Source organism: Sturnira hondurensis, unplaced genomic scaffold (assembly GCF_014824575.4).
Source record: "Sturnira hondurensis isolate 20B ecotype Veracruz unplaced genomic scaffold, ASM1482457v3 Scaffold0009733, whole genome shotgun sequence".
Taxonomy (NCBI): Eukaryota; Metazoa; Chordata; class Mammalia; order Chiroptera; family Phyllostomidae; genus Sturnira; species Sturnira hondurensis.
This window is the reverse complement of record NW_028082364.1, coordinates 4,953,045-4,979,500: the sequence shown is the minus strand read 5'-3', so window position 1 is coordinate 4,979,500 and position 26,456 is coordinate 4,953,045. Positions and strand designations below refer to the sequence as shown.

General features: G+C 47.1%; 2 protein-coding genes across 5 annotated transcripts in view; one reads left to right on the top strand and one right to left on the bottom strand.

Moving 5' to 3' along the window:
* The window catches only part of CYTH3 (cytohesin 3), a 69,112-nt gene extending 63,873 nt beyond the window's left edge, over nt 1-5,239 (top strand). Inside the window, exon 13 of one of the 2 annotated variants that reach the window (XM_037057850.1) lies at nt 4,920-5,239. In XM_037057850.1, the coding sequence (XP_036913745.1) occupies nt 4,920-5,010 (91 nt within the window). In that variant the 3' untranslated portion in view covers nt 5,011-5,239. The remainder of the gene's footprint in view (nt 1-4,919) is intronic. The other variant, XM_037057848.1, reaches the window with a different exon arrangement.
* USP42 (ubiquitin specific peptidase 42) overlaps nt 1-20,554 on the bottom strand; it is a 33,390-nt gene extending 12,836 nt beyond the window's left edge. For 2 of the 3 annotated variants that reach the window (XR_005068180.1, XM_037057846.1), the window contains exons 1-11: nt 19,720-20,554; nt 14,947-15,196; nt 12,142-12,342; nt 7,543-7,653; nt 5,813-5,915; nt 4,688-4,755; nt 3,929-3,999; nt 2,966-3,048; nt 1,926-2,037; nt 398-538; nt 117-217 (exon numbers count right to left, since the gene is read on the bottom strand). Coding sequence is in view for 2 of the 3 variants with exons in the window: in XM_037057846.1 (XP_036913741.1) it covers nt 117-217; nt 398-538; nt 1,926-2,037; nt 2,966-3,048; nt 3,929-3,999; nt 4,688-4,755; nt 5,813-5,915; nt 7,543-7,653; nt 12,142-12,342; nt 14,947-15,187 (1,232 nt within the window). In the remaining variant the exon portion in view is untranslated. The remainder of the gene's footprint in view (nt 1-116; nt 218-397; nt 539-1,925; nt 2,038-2,965; nt 3,049-3,928; nt 4,000-4,687; nt 4,756-5,812; nt 5,916-7,542; nt 7,654-12,141; nt 12,343-14,946; nt 15,197-19,719) is intronic. The other variant, XM_037057847.1, reaches the window with a different exon arrangement.
* Nucleotides 20,555-26,456: the final 5,902 nt, after the last annotated feature.

Sequence of the window (26,456 nt, the reverse complement as noted above, 5' to 3'; positions counted from 1 at the left end):
CCAGTCGTCGAGCCGCTGTTTTAAAAACAACTCAATACTGAATTTAAACAACTCAGTATTGAAATGAACCAAAACGATGTGACAGAAAACTCAGGAATTTGTAGCCTTGACAATACCTGATATAAAAGAGAACATACGCTTGCTGACTGAGTACCGATCTGATGTCACTGGTAGATACGATGGAGTCATTCATCTGATACCAGAGGCCATTGCTAGCCTGGAAGAGAGCCAATGAAAGAGACGTTCAGTGTAAGGAGGGAACCAGGAACACCCCCTAGAGAAATGTGAGAGAAGTGAAACTTCGAATTGCAACGATAAAGTCCCACCTGCCCCAAGAACGCAGTGCCGCCCTACAGTGCACTGCAATAGGAGACCCCAGCGCAGCCCCACGGCTCACCTTTATGTAGCAGAAGTAGTGGCCCGCGTGGCAGTTAAAGCCTGTGTGCACCAGGACCGCATACAGGACGTAAATGATCGGTTCTCCATTTGGTTGAGACATGTATGGTCGAATATCAAGATACTCAGGATATTTCACATCCTACACAGAAACAGAAGAACAGGGAACGTCATTCCTAAAGGCACGGTTCCTGCCGTGTGCTCAGGGGCGGGTACTCGGGGGCGGGGGCGGGCAGGTTGCCTGCAGAGCACAACGCCCTACAACTTTCTGGCAGACGCCTAACTCACTGAACCACGTGATTAGCTTGGACACATCTGAAGCTAAGGGTATTTATTTTTAAAAATTACTTGTCGATTTGAGGGTGGGGAGGGAGGAACATTGATCCGCTGCTCCCCATCCACGCATCACTGGTTGACTCTTGTCTGTGCCCGGACAGGGATCAAACCCAGAACCTTGGCATACGAGGCAACATTCTAACCAGCTGAGCCACCCAGCCAGGGCCAGCTGAAATTGTTTTTTTTTTTTTTATCCTCACCTAAGGATATGCTTTTTAAAAAAGATTTCTTAAAAATTTAATTATTTTCACGGGCCTGAGAACCAAAGAATCGCGGTTTGATTCCCAGTCAGGGCACATGCCTGGGTTGCAGGACAGGTCCCCCACAAGGGACGCACAGGAGGCAACTGCACATTGATATTTCTCTCCCTCTCTCCTTCCTTTCCCCTCTAAAGATAAATAAATAAAATCTTAAAAATAATAAAAAATAAAAGGAAAGAAGCCCACTGTCTTTAAAATTTTTTTAAATTATTTTTAGAGAGAGAAACATTGATCAGTTGCCTCCTGCACATGCCCTGACCAGGAGTTGAACCCACAACTGTGTCCCAACCAACCAAGCCACCTGGCTGGGGCTGAATCCAAGCACATCCAACGCAAGCCCACTGTATTCTTTGTTTTCTTGGAACAACTAACAATCCACATTAAGTGAGTTCTTCAAATTCATCCAAGGGCACAGTCACAGATGGACAACTCTGGGCTTTGGTCATCACTTATTTTTATCTAATAATTCAGAAATGGATTGCTTATTTCTCTTATATGTTACTGACTTTCAAAACACTTTCAATCTTCAGCAAGTGGAAAGGAAATGGGAAAATTCTGTGTACTTCCTACCAGTCAGAAAACAGCCAAGCAAGAAAACAACCTTAGATGAAGGAGTGGCGAGACATACCAAGGAGCCCTCCTTGGATTCCGAACGACACTCTCTGCTCTCGCCTCACCGACTGTGAAGTCCGTATTTGAGACAAAGCTGACCACCTTAGCATCAGAAGGCCTAGCCAGCTAAGGACACAGAAGAAAACGCACGCTCACGCACGCACAGAGCGTACCACTAGCTCCATGCTGTGGCGTTTTTTTTCCACCACCAAGTGCTGGGGGAACTTAGAAAACCAGGTAACAAAGCTGTTCAATTAGGCGGAAAGCTACCAACGCTTCGCCTTGAAAGGCTCAATGTAAAAGGCTTTAACATCTACACACCTTGGCAATTTTTCCACCGGTAAAATTTGCAAAGCGTTTCAGAGAAAGAGTAAGAACATTGGAGGATCTGTGTATGGTGAATCTCTTCGAAGCTGGAACCATCTTTTTACATCTTGAAATAAACAGAAACAAAGAATTAAATAGATTAAGTTTGGGGGTTTTGGGGTTTGGGGTTTTCTTTGCATTTTAGTCTTTCCCTTATTATTTCTCTGAAACATTCTAAATCAAATTTCCAAAAGGATACTAGATGAGAAATACAATGCCTCTCAGCCAGCAGTGAAAATTCTAAATTTTCCAACACAGGGAAGAGGCGGCCGGGGCAGCTTGGGCGCAGAGCCACACAGAACACTGGCACTTTACACGGGTGAGCACAAGTGCCTGTGGACTCAAAACTAACGGGAAAACAGATTTTTCCAGGGTGGTATAATTTTGTGAAAACAAAGCTCTATCTTGACACAAAAGGAAGAAAGGCAATGATCAGCAATGTCCGTGGAAGGTAACAAGGAGAAACCAATCCCCATGTCCCGGACAGAAGGCTGCGTCTTCCCTGCAGACGAGTGTTTGGTGGGAAGTTACCCAAACCCTGAGCACAACACGAAACTCCATTTCCGGTGGAGGAAAGGGGCTCTGAAATCAGGCTCCCTGGGCTCTAGGGGACCCCGTTCATGAGTAATCAAAACGGGGGGTTTCTAGCACGTACTACCCCAGTGCTGGGTCAAACCATAGAGAGGAAGAGTCTTAACTGGCCTGGGGGGCACGGCCACCCCTCAGTGCGCCCCTGATGAGGGAGCAGATGCAAGCGCTGCTCTGGGCCCCGAAGGGCGGCGGCGGCAGCAGCAGCAGCAGCAGCAGCGTGGTGGGTGCGGATGGGCTTCCCTCTGCCCTCCCCGCGCCCCGCCCCCACAGTGGGCCCGCGCCTCCCCATCTGCAGAGTGTAGTGCGGACACTGCGCCCTGGCCCTGGGGGAGACCACGCAGTGCCCCCCGGAAGGCAGGGGCAGTGAAGGGGCCCTTCCACGGCCCGGCGGTGCCCGGTCGTACTTGCTGCACTTGTACGAGTTCTCTCCGTCCAGCTGCTCAGGCTTCACAAACTGTTCCAGCGCCTTGTTCACACTCTGAGCGGCCTGGGGAGAGAGCAGCCACCCCTTACCTCCCTGCGGGGTCGGGAAGATGACGACGCAGCAGGGAGTTTTTATGACGCAAGACAGTGTCCTTTTATGACGGTGGCCATTTCACACACCGACACGGCAAGTTGTTTCCCCGCCATTAAAAAACGAGATGCTTCAAGTGAACTAAAATACGTAAAGAGGCTGCTTGCTGACTCATTCAAAACAGCATGAAACTGGACAAAACAAGTATCTACCAGCCAGTATCCACCAGCAAGGAACTGGGTGTGGAGGCTGCGTCTCGCCACTCAGTGGATCACAGCACAGACAGAGGTCCCCAAGCAGAATGAAATGGAAACAGTAAGCAGCCAAACGCACTTGAGGTGTGACTCCATTTTTGTAACCAGTAAGTAACACACTCTGGAACGATCGATACAGTATCAGAGGGCCAGGAAGGGCTCACTCTGCAGGATGGATCATACAGGATCATACACGTGTGCACGCACGCACACCCCCCCACGGTGCTTATCGTGTTTATCGTAAACAGGTATCCCATTTGAAATCAGAAGTACAAAGGTTAAGAACAACAAAAAATGAAGAGTTTAGAAAACACAAAGAGCAAAACAGTGTTCAAATAATTGCCATCTGCTTCGGCTAACACAGGCATCAGAATCTGGCTTTAATGAGTGAAACATCAAAGGGTAGTAAAAAGACTGTTTTAAGCTTGTTACGGTGCCTAGTGCAAAGCTTAAATAATCACCTGTAAACAAGGTCTTAGAATATTAAAATTTTTAACTTGTATTGTTTAACAAGCTAGTCTTAATTATAAACAAACTACAAATACAGAAAATTACGAAAACTGACTGATTTTTTAAACCTGTCACAAGATCCAGCTTACCTTTATCTCCAATGTTATATCAAGATACGGATCGAAAGTATCTGAAACGCCTTTGCAATTTAAACATTTGACTGAAACAAAAACAAAATACAAAGGATCAGCAAAGTGCAATTATGACACAGTCCCAACTATTAAAGTAACAGAACACAAAAGTGCCATTTCAAACTGAAAAATTCAAACAAGGTAATTTTTCTATCAGATTGGGCAAAAAGTTTTAATCCTAAACAGCAGGAACCCAAGTGCCACGGACTCGGCCCATGCACACAGCTGGTCGGAATGTGAACGATGCCACCCCTCGGAGGGACGACAGGGTGGTGTCGGTTGCGCACACACCCCTGACATAGAAGTGCTCACGCTGAAAGTGCATCCCGAGTGTGCAGTTTTACGTGGACACAGAGACATGTCACACGGGTGTTCCATGAAGCCTCAATGATGACTGTAAAAACTGGAAGTGACCGAAGTATATCATTTGATAGGGGACTAAGACAGATGGAAAACGGAATACGACGTAACTGTGGAAGATCATTTGCTAAAATGTCAGGATAAAAATGAAAGAGGCGATACCAGCTCGCTCCCAGTCTGTTCACGCACAGGAAGCTACTGGAAGGGAGCTAAAACGAGCCGGGGCTGTCTCTGAACAGGGCCCAGAAGTCTGGGCTGCATGGGGGACAGACTTTCCATTCTTAACCCTTTCTTCTGCCGGCATTTTTTGGTAACGCCATCCATGTACCGCTTTATTGACTTTAAGTGAAAGTTTACCTCGAGACCTCAGGTACCCTCCGAATATCTGGCAAACGAGCGTGGTGGCCTGGGTGTGTCGGTCTAACCTGAAACACAGAGGTGGCGACGTGAGGAGGGCTCTGCAGGAAGCACAGGCGCTGTGGCCAGTCCGCAGAGGCACGTGCATCCAGACCGGAGCGAGAGCTCGGGGCAGAGGGGCCACACACAGGAGACGTCAGGACGTGTGGCGGCCAGGGGCCCGTCCGCCTGACCAGGGCGCAGAGAGCGTGGAGAGGCAGGCGAAGCAAGACGGGGGGAGGGGGGCTCTAAATCAAGGTGGGAACTTGGCCCCGTGGGCATGACTGTGACACTGGCTGTGAGGCCTGGCTGGCAAGGGCAGGGGACACAGCACCTGTTCCTGTTCTCTGGGTCATTCCCAGCCCCACGCTGGAAGCCTGGTGGGGGGCAGCAAGGGCAGCACTGGGAATGGAGCAGAGATTCACCAGGTGCACTTGGCAATGGCAAGTGGGTTAGGACTTGTTGTCTAATTGTTTCTCCTATCTTCCTCTTGAGACTGCATTTATTTATTTTTTAATTGATTAGTGAGAGAGAGAAAACACAAATTTGTTGTTTCACTTATTTATGTATTCACTGGTTGCTTCTTGCATATGGCCTGACCAGGGAAGGGACCCACAACCTTGATGTATCAGGATGATGTTCTAACCAACTGAGCTACCTGACCAGAGCTCAGGTCTGAATTTAGACTTATTTAAGGAAGAAACTTCAGGAACTGGTGACTGAGCAGAGTGATAAAGACCCAGGGGACAGACACAGGTGTCAGAGACTGGAGGTCAGCAGAGGGCACAATCGGAGAGAAGGGGTCAGTCGGATTTGCATGAGGGCACTGGCGCTAAGAAACTGAACAATGGCAAGACGGATATTCAGGTTGTGCTGCCCATAATTAAACAAATCCAAGTTGGTATAGTGAGCACACCTTTTTACGTTATAACTGGTTAAGGTAACAATGCATGAAACTTGGGAAAAGGCAGTGCATGGTCAAAAAGCAAAGCAAACACAGCTCCGTGCCTTCGCGTACAAGGCTGCGCCGAATTCCAGCCAGACAGAGGCACGTGGGGAGAAATGACCGAGGTGCTGTGTACTTACTTATTGCTGCCATTCAAGCACGCTTTTTGCATAGCATCAACAGTGTACTGAAGGAATTCGTGGGCATCTTCTTGGTTTCCAAACCGGAAGTGCCTAGCTATACCTACAAAGTTTAAGACGAAGCTTTAGCATCACATCACAGGCCCAGGCTGTGACCCCCAGAAGCTGTACCTCCCAACAGTGTGTTAACTAGAACACGCCTGGTAACTGTTTTACAAGGGACCAGCACGAACACGTGCACGACCAGAAGAGCCGGGACCTTGTCTTTAGACCATGAAGAGGCCGCACGGGCTGCAGCTTCTGGGAGCCCAGGGGGAGGCACAGAGATGCTGCCTGTGGCTTCCGCACATTAATAAAGTTGTACTTGAATAAATTCAACTTTGTATTGTCTCAGAAATGTGTCCACAATGTAACGTTAGTACGCACATCTGAAATCTGGTGCTCATCTCCCTCAGAGTCCACGCAGAACATCAATGTCCAAGCCTCCCTGAACTCTATCCTTTTTACCTACACAGCATATTCCCAGTAACATTTCAGTCCTATTTCTAACTGAACAAACAGTTGCAAGACAAAATTACATAAGAAAATCAAAAGCATAAATAAAAATAAAACATCATTTATAGAATGTTCTGCATATGAATATATGTAAATATCTATCAGCTTAAGTCTAGAATTGCCAATATTCTAGCATTCTGACCCACAAAAATGGCAGTTTCACGACTCAACCATGCACGTGTGGGGGGTGTACATACACCTTCCTGATACCTGTGCACACACAGCACTGACGTTTTCTTAGTCAGTGTCTTAACAAATATTTATATTAAAAACATTAGTCATGCCTGCTGTGCGTGTGTGAGATTAAACAGAGAGAAATTCCCCGCAGCTATACACTGTCAGGACGCACCAACATTAAAAAGCACCTGGGTCGTCCGCTCCCGCCTGTCAGGGACCCCGCGTGCCACTGTGAAGCCTCCTTAATCTTCAGCAGCTTTTTAGGCAAAAGGGTCATAGTTTGTAAATGTTTACTGTCCACCCCTGTAATCACCTAACCAGATATCAGATTAAAAGTTAGGCTTTGTTTTTACCCTTTAATTTGCACGCACGTTTTATTCCAACTCAGCTAGTTAAGACGACGTAGAAGTTCATTGCAAACACAAAGTGCATAAGCAAATTTCATCCAACCTGTCAGTACCATTACAATGCAAGAGAAAAAATTTGAAGTCATCTAAAAATTAAATAGAAAAAGTAAGACTTATCCACAAATTTGCTAAGCTATGAGTATAAATTTTCCTTTAAAAGTATAATTAACTTTATTTTGGCAATTACTGTCACTGTGTACAGTGTAATATTCACTAACTAAATTAAAACTAATTCAAGACCATTTAAAGAAACCCGTGGGACAATATTAGAGTTAGTATTCCTCAGCATAGAAATCCAAATACTAGGGAAGGGATCGTAAGATTATCAATGATTTTATTAACAAAGTGAGGTTTAAAAATTTTTTAATTTTGTTACATTAAACTGAATACTGTCTTTTTTTTATATTGTCATCTTTTGGTTTAAGATTTCAAAATCTGTTCATGCAGCAAATGTTATACTAAAAAATATTACTAGAGGCAGCTCTACGTATGAGATGTTTGTGTTTGCAATGTACAAGGGGCTCCCCTTTTACCAGTTGAGCCATTAAGACCAATGAGCCACGAACAGACGCGACTACAGGTGATACTCACGCCGCATCTCGTTAATGACGAACACCGGTTTAATGACGTCCCCAGGGTTGCTGAGGGCCTGGGTGATGTGTGCTTGCATCGTGCACATCATACAAAACCCTTCCGCGTGACCTGGGAGACAAGAGGGAGTAATGCTCCACATTAGTGCACCGACTCCACTACGCACCCGGGCCCACGGGAAACGAGGGGCACACTCCTGAAGTGAAATGACGGTCGCCGCTACCACACGTCATGCATCGCACCACACACTTTTGTTCATTTTTCACCTTCATTTAATTCTCCCTAAACCTGATAAGTACACGAGTACACTGCTCTGTTGAACAAGAGGGAAGACTGAAGCTCGCAGTTAAAAATATGCCCAATGTCACATAGTTGTTAAGTGACAGGCACATACTAACCAAATCATACTCTGATTTCAAAGCCTGTGTTCTTAACGACTCTCTCGACTTGAAAACTCAGGATTTCCTTTTCTCACACCCCATGCGTCCCAAACAGTGAAAGACTGTCTCCCACAGTGGGGGCCTGGAAACCTCTCTGTAAATACTGGGCTTTGCTGGCCACATAGGTGGTCTCTGTGGCTGCAGCTGCTCTTTTTATTTTTCTTTACAACTTTTTAAAAAATGTTAGAGAGAGGGGTGGGTAGGGAGGGAGCAATAAGGAGAGAAACATCGATCGTTGCCTCTCGCACACGGGGACTTGGCCCACTGAGTCAGGCCTTTACAACTTTTTAAAGCGTGAAAACCATTCTGAGCTCATGACTGAGTATGCTACTGGCTTCTGGTGGGTAGATACCCCAACTGCTGCCACACCCCCAACATAGCACAGGACAGCCCCACGACACGGCCCGGCCTGCTCCCACTCACGGTGCTGACGCTGAGAAATGCCTCCTTAAACCAAAGGCTGCGAGGACCTGCCTAGCAAAGCTTTAAAAGTCTCGGAAGGACCCAAACTATTCCCAATTAATGTCATTGTGACCCAAAATAAAGCTAAAAATATTTATAGGAATAATATTTTTTTTTAATTTATTTATCTTTAGAGGGGAAGGGAAGGAGAGAGGAAGAGAAACATCAATGTATGGTTGCTTCTCGTGCATCCCCTACTGGGAACTGGCCCCTGCCGGGAACTGGCCTGCAACCCAGGCATGTGCCCTAACTGGGAATCGAACCGCGATCATCTGGTTCGCAGGCCCGTGCTCAATCCACTGAGCTACAACAGCCAGGGCAATAATATAATTTTTTAAATCTAGCACCCAACAACATAAGTTCTAAACGAAGAGTACAAGGCAAAGAAGCAGGAATGACCAACAATGAGGAGAAGTAAACAGAAGCAGGCCCAGAAATAACATAGATAAGAGAATCAAAAGACAAGGACATTTCGAAAGACATTATACATGTATTTATATGTTGAAGGATTTATTAAAAAAAGCAAGAGCATGTTAAGAAGAGGCATAGACAGAGGTCCAACTCTAGTTTACAAATAAAAAGCATAATTTCTGAGAAGAAAAATACATTAGACACAGTAGAAGAAAATTTTAGTCAATCTGAAAACTGAACAGTATGAGGTATCCATAATAAAACACAAAAAGAAAACAAAAACTTAAACTAACAACAAAAAGATGGGGATCAGTGAGCTGCGGGACCACTCCCAGGCGCCCTAACACGCACGTGATTGAAGTCTTTCGGGAACCGACGGTTGTCTGCAGAGGCACAGCGCAAAGGGGCTGTGCGGGCGACGGGCCGGTTTTCTGTCCCGACTTGAGGTGGTGATTACATGAATCTGCACCCATGTTAAAACTTACAGAACTGTACACCAAAAAAGTTGACTTTATTCTACATGTAAAAGGTTTTTTTAATAACTGAAAGTTATACAAATTTGAAACAGTAAACCACAAATGTAAGAACCTCAACAAACTCCAAACAGAAGAAACGAACAAAACTACCCAAAGGACTATTCTGTCGAATTGCTTAAAATAGTGATAACGAGAAAACCACCTCAGAGCAGGCAGAAACACAAACACAAGTACATGGGACGAAAGTAGAACCGACAGACGACCTCTGAGAAACATCACAGGCCGGGGCCGCGGAGGGACCAGCGTCTCCGAAGTGGTAGCGGCACCAACACAGAATTCCGTGCACCAAGAAAGCACCTCCCGCCAGCAGAGACCAGACTCCCACTTCTGGGAAGATGGAGCGGAGATGCTCTTCCCTGCCCCTCCCACTAAGTGCCCCCAACCACCTAGACACGTATGCAGAACAAACGTGAGACTGTGAGACAGAGAAGAGACGAGCAGCACCTCAGGACCCAAGGAACGAATGGGGGTGAGCTCCCCGGGTTTTCTTTGCACCTCACATATTCCAGACTTGATGCCGAAGAGGCCAGAAACCTGCAAAGACCAAACGAGCGGAAAGAAGAAAACCCCAAAGCAAGTTTGTTTTCTCTAGCCAAAGGACCAGGACAGGGACAGCCTGGCGAGAGAGAAAACTTTTAGACGGCAATCACTCTACTCTAGGCAGACACCGGAGGGAACGGTGGCCCACTCCTCCACATGCCACCCAAGGGTGAGCGAGGAGCCCAGAGCGGCACTTGCAAGGCTGTAATGAGACGTCACAACCCACCCACTGAGGCAGCGTCAGGGAAGGTGGGTTAGAAGCTAGAAGCTTCGCTCACACTGGGTGATAACCACACCCCCATCCCACCTGTCAGTGAAGGTCAAGTGAGAAGCCTAGACTTGCACCCGCCCGGGGAAGTAAAGCGACATCCCTCTGAGGCCCCTGGGGCAGTGTCAGAATCGGGCTCTCCACCATCACCCAGGGGTAAAAGGTCACGGCACCGTCAGTGGGGACCGTCTGGGAGCAGCAGCGACACCCCCACCCAGCAGGAACAGGGAGGCCCGACAAGCTGCCCTCGGAGGCCGAATGGGGATCTGGACTTTCGCCCTTCATCCAGTGTCAGTCAGGGGTGTCAAAGACAGCTGAGCAACATTCAGTGAGGTCCGGTGTCTCACAACGTAACACAAATGTGTCCAGGTTTCAACCGAAAATCACTCCTCATACTAAGAATTTCTCAAACTGAGTTTAAAAGACAACAAATACCACGGCTGGTGTAGCTCAGTGGATTGAGCACCGGACTTTGAACCAAAGGTCACTGGTTGGATTCCCAGTCAGGGCACAGGCCTGGGTTGTGGGCCAGGTCCCCAGTAGGGGGCGTGCAAGAGGCAACCACACATTGATGTTTCTCTCCCTCTTTTTCTCCCTCCCTTCCCTTCTCTCTAAAAAAAAAATTAGTAAAATCTTTGAAAATAGTAAATAAATATGTACACTTTACTGTGTATCAATGATACCTCAATAAAGCTGGAAAAATGGAGAAAACAGAAAACTACCAATAGCATAAGAGACAAATGCCTAATTGTGGACACCGGGGGCATCTGATTTTTGGTCTTGTTGTCTTTCTGTCCAGGTGCCAGGCTGGGTTTTTGCCCACACCCTCCTCTCACTGGGCACCAAAGTGACAGGACAGTTGTCCGTGGGGAATGAACTACGGACTCAGAAAAGCAGAAAATACAGGCAGACAGAACATTCACTCTGTCATTTAAGACCCTCTGGCACAACAAACAACTCTAGGCAGTGAGACTCCTGGTGATCTTCCTTCGATTTCTTTAAATTTTTCCGTACTTTCCAAATTCTTTATAAGCATTATTTTGCTTTTGGGGCGGGGGGACAGTTTTAAAAGAACCAGTTTAAATTCTCCATTATTTCTTTTTGAACTATTCAAAAAGAAACCAAGGGGCTTTTTTTCGCCCTGATAATTAATGAACAGCCACCTGAACACACATATGCAAATCTGAGGCTTAATGTAGATCAAAGAACAGGAAGATTTCATTTACGAAGGATGAAGGATATTTACAATCCATGTGTAAGGTCAAAACCTGAAAAAAACGGTCTGCTCTAAATTCCGAACTTCACTAGCCATCCGATGAGTTGGCTTTCACCTAATTAGGGGCCGTAGCACCACGATATGTTTGGGCTGATTTCCTGCCCTTCAGGCTGAAAGCCGAGCTCACACGCCGATGGGAAAGTCCTGTGTGAGCTTCCAAGCGGCCGGGGATCATAACAAGATGGCCTTTCCACTTATTTTCTTTAAGTACATTTATTTATTTTTATTTAATCTTAATTGCATTTTTCCCCATTACCATTCCACTAAGGCGTACAAGCCCGTAAGAGAGTAAGAGAACAGAGCCCTACATCAAGGGCCACCTGCCAGAGGAGGCGGGGTTTTTACCCCTGCTTGTCCCAAGCTGTTAGTGGCAGACATTTACGTCACATTTTGTAGCAAGCACAGAAAGCCCAGCAGAGAGATCCGAAATGTCAAACGCTGATAAAATGCTTCTTTTTAAATAACATCGCAGGTCAAATCAGGTGCACAATGCTGCGTATACACCCTGAACGCAACTCCTGAGAGAGACTTTCTGGCCAGTTTCTGAAAGAATAAGTCAACCTCTTAGGGATCACGGATTCTTGGCTTCATTCCTCAACTTCACTTCAGAGGAGAAAACACGCAGGTAGGTTAGTGGACACCACACACAGAACACAGAACACTTACATGTCTTGGAGTGTTCGTGTGATAGCATGTAGTTGGCGAGCGGGGGTGTGTAGGTTAAGCACTGCAGTGCTGCGTTGGCGAAACAGGTGTTGCCCAGGTTCTGGAGCCCGGCTCCAACTCTGTGCGCCTGCTGCCACTTCAGACAAATCTTCTCAGACGGGAAAAGAACTTTTTGTGGAGGAGCAATGCCATCACCTAGGGCTAGAAAATGAAGAACAAATGTTTAAAAACAAAGTTTTGTGTGCTATTTGAAGCCAAATAAATACCAGTACATCGAACCTGAATCTGTTCAAGATTCTAAACCTTATTAACAGCTAACCAGAAATACAGGGGGAAAGGGACACTTTTAACAACAGAACTCAGAATATGAAAAAAGCAAATAAATAAAAATGGGGGGGAGACACCAAAAAAATCCTCCAAACAAACAAACAAAACAAATAAAAGAATTGTAAAAGGAAAAACAGAGGCAGACCTCCGAATGCGGTCACCTGTGGCCCCAGAGCAGTGGGTCGGCACGTGCCGGCGTGCCGGGGCTGTGGGCCCACATCCCCATCGGGCCCGCACAGAAAGCCACCGGCAAATGTACACACGGGTGGGACGGCAAACCAGTGTTTCTCTCCCTCTCCCTTGCCCCCTTCTAAAAAATCAATAAAGAAGAATTTAAAAGAAAAATGTGGGAGACCAAATGATTTTGGTTTCTTTAATACACTGCAAGGACAATGGGGGCAGGGGGTACAAATTAAAAAGAAACTTAAAAAAAAATCCACAAAATGCGAAGTGCAGACCTCGTTTGGATGTTCATGTAGACAGTCAGCTGCTAAAAAAAAAACTGCATGACAACCAGGGAAAATTTACTACTGACTGGGTTTTTAATATAAAAATGTTTTAACTTTTAGAAAGAATTTACATCTACACACTCAAACATTTACAGATAAAACATGAAGTCCTGGGTTTTCTTTACATGAGGGGAGGGGGCGGAAGAAGCCAGGGAAGGAGCAGGTGGCTGTGCCTGACAAACGTTGAAGGTGGCTGATGGGGACATGCGAATTCATCGTAATTATTCTTTTTATATCTATAACATTTTTCACAATAAAAAATTTAAAAAATAGCCCTGACTGGTGTGGCTCAGAGGATTTTGAGTGCCGGCCTGCAAACACCTGCAAGGTCGCCGGTTCGATTCCCAGGCAGGGCACATGCCTGGGTTGTGGGTCAGGTCCCCAGTTGGGGGGCATGCAAAAGGCAACCAATCAGTGTATCTCCTGCTCATCTATGTTTCTCTCTCCCTCCCTCCTATCCCCTCTCTCTAAAAATAAATACAATCTTAAAGAAAAAGAAGCTGCTTTAAAGAAAATAACATTTAAAAAGTAAATACCACCACCATCAATAGAAACTGCAGGGTGAGCCAATTCTCTGTAACATTCGCTCTGGACGCTTACACTCGGTACCACCGCCCCACCTCACGCCCTGGGTCCGCACCGTCTACCACAGTCGGCAGTGATGTCGTCCCCACTTTACCAGTGAGACAACAGGCTGTGAACTCGGGCTGCTGGGCACCACCATGCACACTTCTGTGAATTCTATCTGTAGTCTTAAAAAGATTTTTATCTATTTTTAAGACCTATTAACAAATTGTTAGACCGTAAACAAATTGTTAACGACAATATTCCCAAAAAACTCTGGTGAAGCTCAAAACACAACTTATTTAGTGTGGCCCACAATCACCTCTAGCAAGACTACTTTTTCACAGGTCTGCCGGTTCCTTGCCAGTTCCTTGGTGCTACCGAAGACTGAGATGCCCAACAGACGGGTCTCTATTTTAACAGGGACGGTAAGGAATGACCACGTGCTCCAAGGTAAGCCTCAGCTCAGTGGGAAATGGAGGGCAAAATCAAGGAAAGAGAAATGAGCCGCAGAGAGTAGGACAAAGGCCCTCGAAAGGGCACAGCTGAGGGGCTGCAAGCTAAGTCCTGAGTGAAGCGGGGCAGCCCCTCAGCTGGAGCCAGTGAACCGATGTCCTACGGGAGAGTCTTGCTGGTGAAGGTCTTACAACCGCCATGGGTAACAATCGATCAAACTGCGTGTTTTTCAACATGAACTCTCCCTCCCCGGCCCAAACACCTTCACCAGACCTCGCTGCTCAACCCCGCACCTCGGCGCCACATTTCCAAAGAGGACTCGGACAAGGGCAGAGGTATTCTCAGCCGAGCAGCGCACTAAGAAGGAACTTTTCTACTTAGAATGCTGCTAAGTAGAAGCTTTTCTAACCCATTTTCTTTGCATTTCAAAGCTTCCAAATCCAAAAGTCTCAGAAAAGTGCCAAGAGGCAACGTCTTATTCATCTGGATGAGTTCTAACCATTGTAACATCGACATTATCTGCTCTCCTTCAAAGAGCTTTATTCCTATGGATGAGTTTAACTCGGGAAAAAAAAACACAGTATTTTTTAAAACACCTTTACATTTCTAAAAGACAGATGTCTACTTAGGAAACTATAGTTAATTGACAAGTTAACAAAATGCTTGCCCATCTCAATTCAGTTCTCACCAAGATGAAGCTTATTCTTCAACAAATTAGAAATAAAAGAACTATGAATATAGTAACTACAAATAATCTACCTTGTTATAATACATGTTAATCACGAGCAAGCATCAGAGGAAAATGAAGATGGTCACAAGGTAACTTGCAGCTCTGCCGGCCGGTCAGGCAGCACCGCATGTTGCAAAATAAGCCACCCCTGAAACCACCAACCCACCACCAGCATTCACGCCGGAGTTTCTTGGAGTGGTTCTGCCTGGGAAAAAGTACCTTGATCCTTCTGGGGTGATGGCTTTGATTTATCAGGTACAGATGAACTTGAGTAAACCACAGCACCAGGTACTGGTCCTAAAGAAAGGGTGTGATTTGAAACGTCGTTTAACGCAGACACGGCACCCCAGCTGGCAGGCCCCGCTTCCATGTCTCCAGGTGAGACCGCCCCAGAGCTGCCGGGCTGGTTCTGAAAGGACGATGGGTCTGAAGATTCAGAAGCTTTGTCAACTATGGTCATTGTTCAACTCTGCGAAAGACAGAAAACATGCCCTTGTTTCAGAAGATTAGAAAAGCAATCTCCATATTCTACCATTAGACCTTGGAAAGTTATTCAAGCCATTTTTAATTATTTTCAAACAAATCATCCAAATATAAAAGCAACTGTATTTTTTTACTTTGTAGTCATTTCCTTGGGACATTTAGGATTGTGCTACTCTGAACATATCAACAATTTTTAATTATAAAAATGCCAATGGAATATTTGATTATATCTTGTCATTCTACTCCATGTGTCTTAAATTTCTGATATTTCAATTCATAATCAGGTACCTCAATTTCCAATTGTATACATTTACCAAATACCCATGTATTTTTCTCTCTATTGCCTAAAACCAGAATGTGAAATGCACCAACGCATGTGACTCAATTTTCAATCCATATATAATTCTGCAGGGAAAAGCCTCAACTACACAATGAGAAAATCTAGCTTTAATTTTGAGCATAAAGTCCAAAAGACATTGTTTGAAAATACTTTGCATTTTTTAATGTATGGGAAGTCTCACCTTGGAAGCACATTTTTCCTAAAGAAACTTGTTTATTTGGTATATACGACTTTTTAAGTGAATCACACGACACACTACTGACATCAAACTCGAACATAAATACATGTTATAAAAGTACTTAATTATAGTTTTCTGAGTCCTGTCTTAAACTCTTAAGGATGCCACTAATTGAACACCTTCTATGTGCTGGGTATTGTGTTAATTGCTGAACACACATTAACTCATTTAATTTTCACAATGGACCTATGAGAGACCGGACAGAATCCACAGGGTCTATAAATGCACCAAGTAGGCCTGGCCGGTGTGGCTCAGTGGACTGAGCACCATCCTGTGAACCAAAAGGGTTGCTGGTTCTATTCCCAAAAAGGGACCAGTGCCCACTGGGTTGGGTCCCCAGTGGGCAGTGTGCACGAGGCAGCCACACATGGATGTTTCCCTCTTTCTCCCTTCCTCTCTGTCTAAAAAGAAATACAATCTTTTAAAAAATAACAGTAAAATAAATGCACCAATTATAATTCAAACTAGTCAGCACCTGGGACTACTTAGACCAGGCATCAGGTCTAAGGTTCCCAGCTGGGGTTCCTTCTGGGGTACCAACCTGGTCAATTGACTACTTTTAAGGACATTTCCCAGCCCTGGCTGGTGAGGCTCAGTGGACTGCGTGCTGGCCTATGAACCAAAGGATTGCTGGTTCGACCCTCAGTCAGGGCACATGTCTGTCTGGGTTCTAGGCCAGGTCCCCAGTGGGAGGCATGTGAAAAGCAACCACATACTGATGTTCCTCCCCCTCCCTTTCTCCTTCCCTTCCCCTCTAAAAAATAAACTTTTTTTTTAGAAAAATATTTCTTAAATTGCCCTGTGGCAACCAAGTCTGGTATGCTGCTTTGTAGATAACCTTTCAGGTATGCTCTGACCGCCCCCATCACAACATCTTCCTAACACCCAGCCTTGGCGCTGACCTAGGAACCTCTGCAAATGCCAGCTGTGGTCCATTCCCACCACTCCCTCTGGGCTCTGCACATGCTGTTCCTCTTTACCAAACTCCCCCCCATCCTTCCACCTGCAGCCAGTGAACACTTCTAGAATTCAGTTTACAATTCATTTCCTCCGGGACACTTCCCTGACAACCTCCTCCCCCAGGACTGGGCTACAACCCCCGCCCCCAGGCTCCTCAGCACCCTGTGCTGATTTACAGGGCAGCGCTTCACACCTATTACTGCACAGCAGGTTCGCAGGCTGCTCTCCATCATGCTCCCATTTGCCCCTGACCCCGCAGGCAGAAAGCTTCCCGTACATGTGTCGGACAAATGACTGAGTTCTGGAGATGGGGAGTAACCAGTGCCTGCTTTAGCACCAGTTTGTGCTGACTGACTTATATACCATTTAAGGCCTTAAAAATTCTGAAGTAGAAGTAGCCTTTAAAAGTTATTTAAAAAGTATTTAATGCGGCAAGAGGATTGTAAATACACATGCATATGCCGCCTCGACAAATGTTACAACGCACTGTCTGCTCGCAGTGAGGTTTTGTTTTAAGCCTCAAAATTTTGTTGTAATTTTAAATTGAGGCATGATTACCTCCCCCCAAATAGTATAACGTTAAGAAAACTTTTGGAATCTTATGTAAAAACAGAAGCGTAAAGATTTAGATCTTAATAAAGTAAAAATTGAACAGAAATTTTACGTCAATCTAAGATACTGGATCTTCATTCAGGAAGAAAACTTGAGCCCTATAATCCAAATAAAATTTACACTTTTCTCATCAAAGAGTCCAACGTAATTATGAAGCACTGTGGAGACAAGAGTAAGAAAACAAAAAAGGAGGAAGGGGGGGAGGAGGAAAAGGATGAAAACCAAAACAGCAATAAGGGGAGGTTAATGTAGCCTATTTACATTGAAGTTAAATAGAAAGAAAAAAAAACACCTAGATTTTCCCCGGATACACATCCCTTCAGGACAATCATTAACAAATGACCAAATAAAACCATTTTACTGACTCAACTGCTTGTTTTGAGAGGAAGGAGGGGTTCCTATGTGGGGAAAAAATTAAGGAACACCTACAACTCAGTCGCCAATAACTGTACAGTGTTTTGATTTTGGGAAGACAAGCCAAAACCATCCATTCATCTTCATTTGTACATTCGGCCAATGAATTCTTACCCTAAAACCGAGAGGCATGAAATGAAATTCCATCTGCTACAGAGATAAAACCCTTCTAGGAGCCAAGCAATGTCGTGCAGATGCTAGGCTGCATACCCGGAGAGGTTCTCGACTCCCAGCAAAGCGTTGCAACATCACTGTTATAAATCTCAGGACTTCTAAGCAGCTACTCCAGTGAAAAGTTAACATTTCTCTCAACATGTCCTGGTGATATACAAAAAGTTACAAAAGTGTGTTTGAAAAAAAAACAAGTACTACATGAATCAGGCAGAACGTGTGTGGCAGGAGACGAAATGACTTCACCAATGTTTCCTCTGCTCTTATTCAAAAGTCTTAAATCTCTCAGCCTCTTACATGGTCCTTCCCCCTTAGTATTTCTACCAAAAGACAGAATGCACTTTTCTTTTTCATAAGTATGTGGTACTTAAACATTGGGGCACACCACATACATTGAGGTAGTACCAATATGTGTAAAAAGAAACTGTTACACTCTGCTACTTCCTAAACAATGTAATCCACCTTCTTGGACAAGCTTTAGGAAGACACAACCTTGATTTTAGTTATTTTTAAGACAACAAAACAACTAAGCCTTAAACCTTTACAGAACCGTGTAGACTTGATTCAATGACACAGAAGAGAAAGTGAAACTGACCTTAAATAAAAACAAATAAGTGAAACTGATTAGTCCTATCCTCTAGTGCACTTTGAATGAAGAGGAGAGTCAAAAGAGTAGAACTGTTTCAAATTTACAAGTCTTAAAAATATCAAATCACCACAAAAATGTATGTGAACCTATAACACTGCTGTTATCTAAAAAAAGAGGCGTTAACTAGTTTTTCAACCAGTTTCGCTGTTATTTTAGTGTATTCACTTTAAAATAACCAACGTGTTTTCCCACACACAAACAAGCCCTGAGGCCTTCCTGAATATAAAAGAGCTATTCAACAAAAGTAATCTCGACTGCATTCATTATAACGAGGTTAAAGTCCTACATTGTAAAACTTCGTTCCCGTCGAATCTTCATTTCAAACATCTGAAACTGATCTGCTCCTCCCCGACCCCCTCCAGGTAAGCGGGCTCTTCTATCCCGAAGATAAAGAACACGACCCGGGGACACACGCTTTGGGGGACGCGCTGCGGGCCGCCGGCCCCTCCTCCCCGAGGTGCCCGCTCCGCTCGGCGGCCGGCGAGAGGGACTCGGACGCCCGGCGGAGGAGCCAGGTGGACCGCCCCGCGAGGGCGGACCGGTGGGGCCGGCGGCCTGCTGAGGGGCGCCCGGGTGGGAAAGTTTCTCTCTTTTCGGGTGGAATGGGGGCAGGGAAGCGAGTCCCGGGCTCCGAGGGGCGCTCGGGGGCGGGAGGCAGCAGCCACGCGGGGGGCGGGGGGCGGCCAGGGCACGCCGGGCTCCGCGGCCGGCACACGCCCACCCCGGGCAGCCCTGTGAGGGCCCCGCCGCCCCGGAGACGCCCGCCGGGCCCGGCCCCCGGGCCGAGGGGGCGGACTGGGGCCGGGTGGGGGTGGTAGGGCAGTGTCCATGGCAACCAGGGGGTCCGGCCTCCCGGCGCAGCCCGGCTCTCCCGGCACCCCGCAGCCGCGGCCGCCGCCCCCTCCCCAGCGGCCTGGCTCGGCCGGCGGCAGCGGCGCTGCCATCGGTGCGGCGGGGTCCCGGGCGGCCCGCAGCGGCGGAGGACACGGCAGGCGAGGGGCCGCGCCAGCGCCCGGCGGGCCGCGCCGGCAGAGGGGCGGCCGGGCCAGATATGGCCGAGGCGAGCCGAGCGCTCTGCGGGCCCCACGCCGGCCAGCAGCGGGCGGAAAGGAGGCGGGAGCTTACCTGACCCGGCTCGGCGCTCGCTCCATCCCCCTCGGCCGCCGCCGCCGCCGCACACAGCCCAGCCGCCCGGCGGGGGACAATGACGTGCCTCCATCCGGGCACCGCCGCCGCCGCCTCCGGGTCAGCGCCGTGCCCGCAGCGCCCCGCCGGGCCGCCAGGGGGCGCGCCAAGGCTGGGTCCGCACGCGCCGCCGCCCAGGGGCCGTCGCACAAGAGGCGCGGCGCGCAGTTAACGGGCCGGGCGAGCGCGGGAGGGGCCGTCGCCAAAGCGCCGCGGGCGTAGGCTGGGGCGTGCGCGTCACTGGAGCGCCGGGGCGCGGCGGGAGGACCGTGCTGATTGGCGGGCCCAGGCCGGCTGAGGTCCTTTCCCCGAGCGGCCGGCGACGGCCGCGGGGCCCTAGGGCAGACGGGTGATAATCCCTGCGTCTGCTCCGGGGACTGGCCCGCACGGGTGCACGCCGGGCGGGCCGCCTGGGCTTCCAAAACGGACACGAATCCGGGGAAACCTCCCTTGTGCGCTTCTCCGCTACGACTGCGGCGCTCGTCCCTGGCCCACCCGGGCCCCAGCGGCGTACCCGCAGGCCGTCAGACTCCACAAATTGTGTTACATGAAGCGGAGGATATTACACCTGGGTCCAGAAAAGGGCCGAGCCGTTGCTGTCATCTCGGCATCACCGTCTTTGGGGGCACCCTACCAGCGCTTGTTCCTGAGTGCCAGATCCATACTTCCTGCTGCTTATTGGATATCTCCACCGCGAGGTCCAACAGAGAACGAAGTGATTCGTCCTTGCATCTCCCCTCCCAAGACCCTGCTCCTCTCTTTTGGGTTTCCTGCTTTGAGTTGAGTCCCTCTCTCTCCCGCTTCCGGCGCGGAATCGCCAACACCAAGTCACACCCGCCGGACCAGGCCAGGGGCTGAGATCCTGACCCTGCTCCCCGAGGCGACCTTTCTCCTCTCGCCACGCCCATTCACTCAATCTGCTCCCCGGCACACTCCCTGTCAACCTTCATAAAACAGGGCGAAGGTCTCAGAAACAGGTCACAAGTAGCTCCGCTCCTCAGAGCCTGCAGCCACTTGCTTGGCCCACAGAAAAGTCTAAAACTCCTTCGCCTGGCAGTGAAAGCTCCACTTCCCTTTCCTCTTTTATGTGTTCCAGCCATGACGAACTTTACCCAACAGACACCCCATTCCTACATCCGCTTATAGAAATCCTACCCTGGGCCTCTTCCCCGAAGTCATAAGATCAGAATCTTACGACTCCCCCTACAGATTGCATATATCTTATGGTAGCGTTTATTTAAAACTACTAAGGAAATAAATCACCGCAGTGATAGATATTAGTTGTGTGTTTGGAGCGGAACACAGAAATACTTCAAGGAAACAAAAAAAGGGGGAAAGGTGAGTTTCAAACCTCCGAACTTCAGCGCCCACTTTCGGAATTAACAGCACAACCTACTTTCTGATGAGGAACGGTTATGGAATTTCACCCTCGTGGCCCTTTCAACATTACGAAGAGCTTTGGAGGAACAGGCCAGCCCTTAGGAATAGACTCAAGGCGTGTGCCCGCCTTTTCCAAATGACTTTCAGATGTTTAAATACAGAATGGGAAGGAATTAAAGAGCCAAATTCTTAATATTCACCTGGGCTTTGTGAGATTTCAAAATGCTTCTTTTTTAATACTTCACATTAGAAGCTTGGCTTCTACCTTCATTTTCCATTTCACAGTCTATTAAAAAACTGCCCCCACAGCCGCCCTTTTCTTACAGTACCTGATTGGACAAGTCGGAAAAGGGATTAAAAAACAAAACCAACCATCCCTTAGCACTCCCTATCCAGAACAGGCTTTTGGAGGAGGGCATCGTATGCCCCCTTTCCCCTTCCTCCGAGCCTTGAAAGCAAACATAGTGACCTTTTTCCTCTAAGTTTTCTTTCCTCCAGGTTCAGTGCCACTTTATGGCAAACTGGCAGCATCCGTGGAGACCTTCCAAAGGATGTTAGGAAGCCCCTGCCTGCAAACATTTGGGCCCTTGGCTGAGATGGAAGCCAGCTTGCCCCAGAAGCTCCTTTCCCTCCAGACAAGAGCTTTGTCCACAGTGAGTGCTGTTTGGAGAAGATTTTATTTTGCCTCCAACAAGCTGTGTGACCGAAAGGCGGCCAGTTGTCTTTACCAGCATTGACTTCATGCTAAGGGCAAATTCCTACTCCAGGTAATCACAAGAGCAAAGAGCAGAAGGTGCCAGAGGGATACAGTAGAGTTTCTGAGGGGGGTGGGCACCTAAAGCACCCCCAGGGCTCCCTTTTTGCTAAAGGAATATGAACATTTCATAGGGTCAAGTAGTACTTTGGGTCCCTCAGTGTGTCCATTGGGCCCATATAGTCACTTCCCTGGTTCTCAAAGGTAATATTCAAATAGTCCTACTTAGCAGATGGCAGAAGTAGGTTCCTTACATTGGTTCCTCAACTTGGAGACCACAAGCTTTTGTAGTAGAGAAAGCCATGTGGACACCCCAAGACTAACCTCTCTGGCCCAAAGTGTAACCCTTGGGGGGAATGCCCCAGAAGAGAGCCCCGCTCAGAGCTGTAGAAGAGGCAGGGCTGTGGTCTCTATCATGTGTCCATTTAATTCCCCAGTCTGACCACTGCAGAAAGCACACGGATCCTGGCAATGGGCTACCACAAACGTAATGACGAGGACTGATGTAGCACTAGCTTAATCCCACCACGGGCCCCTCCAGTCCTCGGAGTTCTTCTACACCCGTAACAAAATGGGATTGTGCTTAGAATATTGTAGTCAGTCTTTGTTCTGAGCTCCTTTGGGCAAGCGTAAACCAAGCCCCTGACCACATTTTGCCACGCACACAGAGAAGAGGAAAGTGCGGGGGAGAGTGCCTACCTTTCACAGTGAGTGCACAGGTGATGCCATGGACAGACCTGGCCCTGCAGCTTCAGGTAGACACAGGCCTCAGAGCACACTGTTTGGAGACAGACAGACTAGGTATAAATTCCAGCTCCAGCTTTTATTTGTTCTTTGGACTCTCATGAAATGAAAGGCTGGTTTCATTTATAAAAGCCAACTGTATCCTAATGGATAATGGGGGGTGCTCACCCCTTCCCACCAACTCAACATAAAATGTGAAAGCCCGGGCGTTCTCAAGGATGGATGGATTGGATTTTCTGAGGACCACTGTCCCCTCTGAAGGGACTCTGAGACCACGGCCCACCACAGGTTTATTTTTAGGTGACGGATCCCAAGTCACTGCTTCATATGTATTGCCAAAATAGTCATTTAGAACCCCAAAAGAGCCATGCAGCCCTGGCTGGTGTAGCTCAATGGATTGAGCATGGGCCTGCGAACCAAGGGGTTGCCAGTTAGGGCACGTGCCTGGGTTGCAGATCAGATTCCCAGAGGGGGATGCGTGGAAGGTAACCACACATTGATGTTTCTCTCCCTCTCTTTCTCCCTTCCTTTCCTTGTCTCTAAAAATAAATAAATTATATATATATATATATATTTTTTTTTAAAGAGCCATGCATTGGAGATACTGCACCTAGTTCCTAGAGACCATTTGGTTTGGAACACAGTTATTCCACCTTGTGACCACATTCCAAACAAGGAAGGTAAAGCTGAGGAGGCAGGTGTGGGTCGGATGCTGAAGCTCATGCCGTTCAGGCAGGAAGAGATTTTACGAAGGTGATGGTGACCCTTGAAATGGATCCTTGGGGATTAAATGGAATTTTTTCCAGGTGAATAAGGAATAGGAGAAGGATGCTGGGGCTTTAGGAGCAAATGACATTTAGAAACAAATAAAGTCTGTCCCATTCTTAGAAATCTGTTGCTCTTAGAAATGCACAGAAATGAAGACTGCTGATGTGATTGATAACGCAGAGAAGGTCCGCATCGGGCTTTGATTCAGCAGGCTTGGGTTTTCAAAGGAGCAGTTCCGAGAGTAATGGATCTAACTGGCTGGGCGGGCCTATATGGAAAAGTGTCGCTTACACATTTAAATCACAGGAACCCATACTCGTCCAATTCACGAAGGGTGGAGGATGCTACCCTAGGTGATAACTAGCCATGACCCTGGAGGCTTGCCCCACCTCCACTGTCGAAACAAGATATTTCTATCAGAATGGAGCCAAACTTGTTTTCATTTGCGTATTGTATATCTATTTGAAAGAAGAAAATACATGAGACTCATTTAAGGGTTTTCAGGAAAGTGACTGATTAAAGGATAAATATTGTAAAAAGTCAATTGGATGTGAATTTACCTAATGCCAGTGAACTGTGCACTTGAAAAAGGTTAAAATGATAAATCTCGTATAGATTTTACCACAGTAAAAGTGTCATCTGAGCCCTGGCTGGTGTGGCTCAGTGGGTTGATGGCCTGCCTGGGAACAGAAAGGTCACCAGTTCACGGTGCCGATCAGGGCACCCGCCTGCAATTGCAGGCCGGTCTCCAGTTGGGGACCTGTGAGAGGCGATCAATGGATGTTTCTCTCCCTCCATTCCCCTCTCTCTAAGAAGAAATAAATAAAATCTTTTAAAAAATCCATTGAAATCTACAGACCGGCAATGTCTCATTAGAAAAAAATAAACATAATCTTAACCGAAAGAGCTAAAAAAATACCAAGGAATGAATAATAAATGTGAGCAGGAAGGACTTTCTCAATGAAGAGTCACACGGCAGCTAAGAAGGAGGGGGCCGTTCGGAGAGGCCTTCCCTGTGGGGTCTCCTTGAGATTGGCCCCTGCGGATGGGGTGGCAAGGAGCAAGGCCAAGTGCAGACCCGGACAGCTCAGAGAGGAGACACGCAGAGACAGAGGGGCAGAGAAAATCAAGAGAGGAAAGGAGAACTTAATGTCTAATCTACCCTGATGAGTATGTGAAGGAAACAGTTCACAACTTTACCAAATGAATGTCACAACAAAGGCGCTGAACCAAGTAAAAGATGTCAAGGAACAGGCCACCACTAGCCTCCAAGTGTCTCTGATCTGAAAGGTGATGATCCAGGGAGGATGGGTGACTCAAGTCTCACGAGAGTTTACAAGTGATGATACGAAGCATTGTTAAGCAGAAGGCATTATGGGCCAGGCATTACTTCTAAAAATTTGTTCATGTTAAATTGTTTAATTCTTACAACTACCACATGAGGAAGGCTCTGTGTTTCGATTTTAGAAATAATTAACTGAGGCAAAGAGGGATTAACTTCTTCAAGATCACACAAGGTAATAAGTGACAGAATTCATCTTCTTTTTGTTTTTAAAGGACCAAAATTTTTTCTTCTCTCTTTTTTTTTTAGGGGAGGTAAAAAGAGAGGGAGAGAAACATTGATGTGAGAGACAAACATTGATTGGTTGCCTCTTGTATGCTCCCAGACTGGGGACTGGACCCACGAGCCAGGCACGTGCCCTGAGCGGGAATTGAACCGGCAACTTTTTGCTTTGCGGGATGACACCTCACCAAGTGAGGCACTCTGGTCAGCGCCAGAATCTATGTTATTAATGCTCTATGCCAGTACTGTCCAGTAGAACTTTCTACAATGATGATAAAGTCCTGTGCTGCCTAACGTAGTAGCCACTATTCACATAGAGCGATTGAGCACTTCAAATATGGCTTCATGGACCAGAGTAAGTAGTTCTTTGCAGGTTGGCTCGGTGTGGGGCCAACACTTAGCCAGGCCATTCACAACGCTGCCTTAGCCTTCACTTCCTGCTTATGCGGAACCTAAAGGCCAGCAGGGGTGAAACCCTGCTGGTCTTACCAAGTCTTTTCTGAGCATGCGTCCTTCCCTGGCTATGCACTTGACTTCCTAGATTCCTCAGCATATGTGGGAATTTTTCAAAGTCCCTTTTCTCAAATTTCTCACTCCCCAGCTCTGGGCATGTCCATTGTTTGTCTCCACTGTTCCTTGTTTGCCCCACGCTGTAGTGGCTTGTTCATTTGGCTCTCAGGGTTTTCCTGGAGCATCTCCATGTAGTTGTAGCCATTTCTCCACCCTGAGAGAGTTCTGGGTTAGGACAAAGGCAGGCCTCTCATGTCAGCCCTTCGGGGAACTGTGAGGCAAGTCACAACAGACCAGGAGAATTCGTTCAGATTAAGGTCAGCTCTCTTCCTGGACCACGTGCCCACCCTGGGAATGCCGGGGCCGCTGCTGTGTAGGGGCGGGATGGGAGGAGTTTAAATGCCAGGACCTTCTCCCAGCCTGGTTCAGTGACCTTTCTCATGGCTAAGTGTTTGCTTAGTTTCTGGAAACCTCAGACTACCTTCCAGAGCTTTGGGAAAGTTGGTTCTGACCATTTTCACCAGAATTTTCAGTGTTCCTGCAAAGAGATCATCCCTGGAGGTCCCTAGCCTACTGTTTTGGCTTAGGGTTATATATAAAGGGTGCTCATATATTACGTGGAAAATAGGAGAATAAGGGTCATGGGGGGTTTTCAGAGAGCTCAAAGAGCACTCCTCGCTAGTTTCTTGGTTATTCCAATACATCATTTTCACCACTTTCTTGGAAAAATGGTGAACATTATGTATCAAAGTGACTTTGTATTGTCTTGTCATTCACAAAGATGTTGAAATTGAGAGTGATAATTTCAGCTGAGTTGGGAACTACGGCCTTCCCATAAACATGAAGGAATGACACAGAAACCAGAAGCTAAAAGCCAAGAAAAGAGCAGCAATGTATAATGGCATAAGGTTCCAAATGAGGAATGAGAAATAGTTGTGAAAACATGTTAACTAAAAA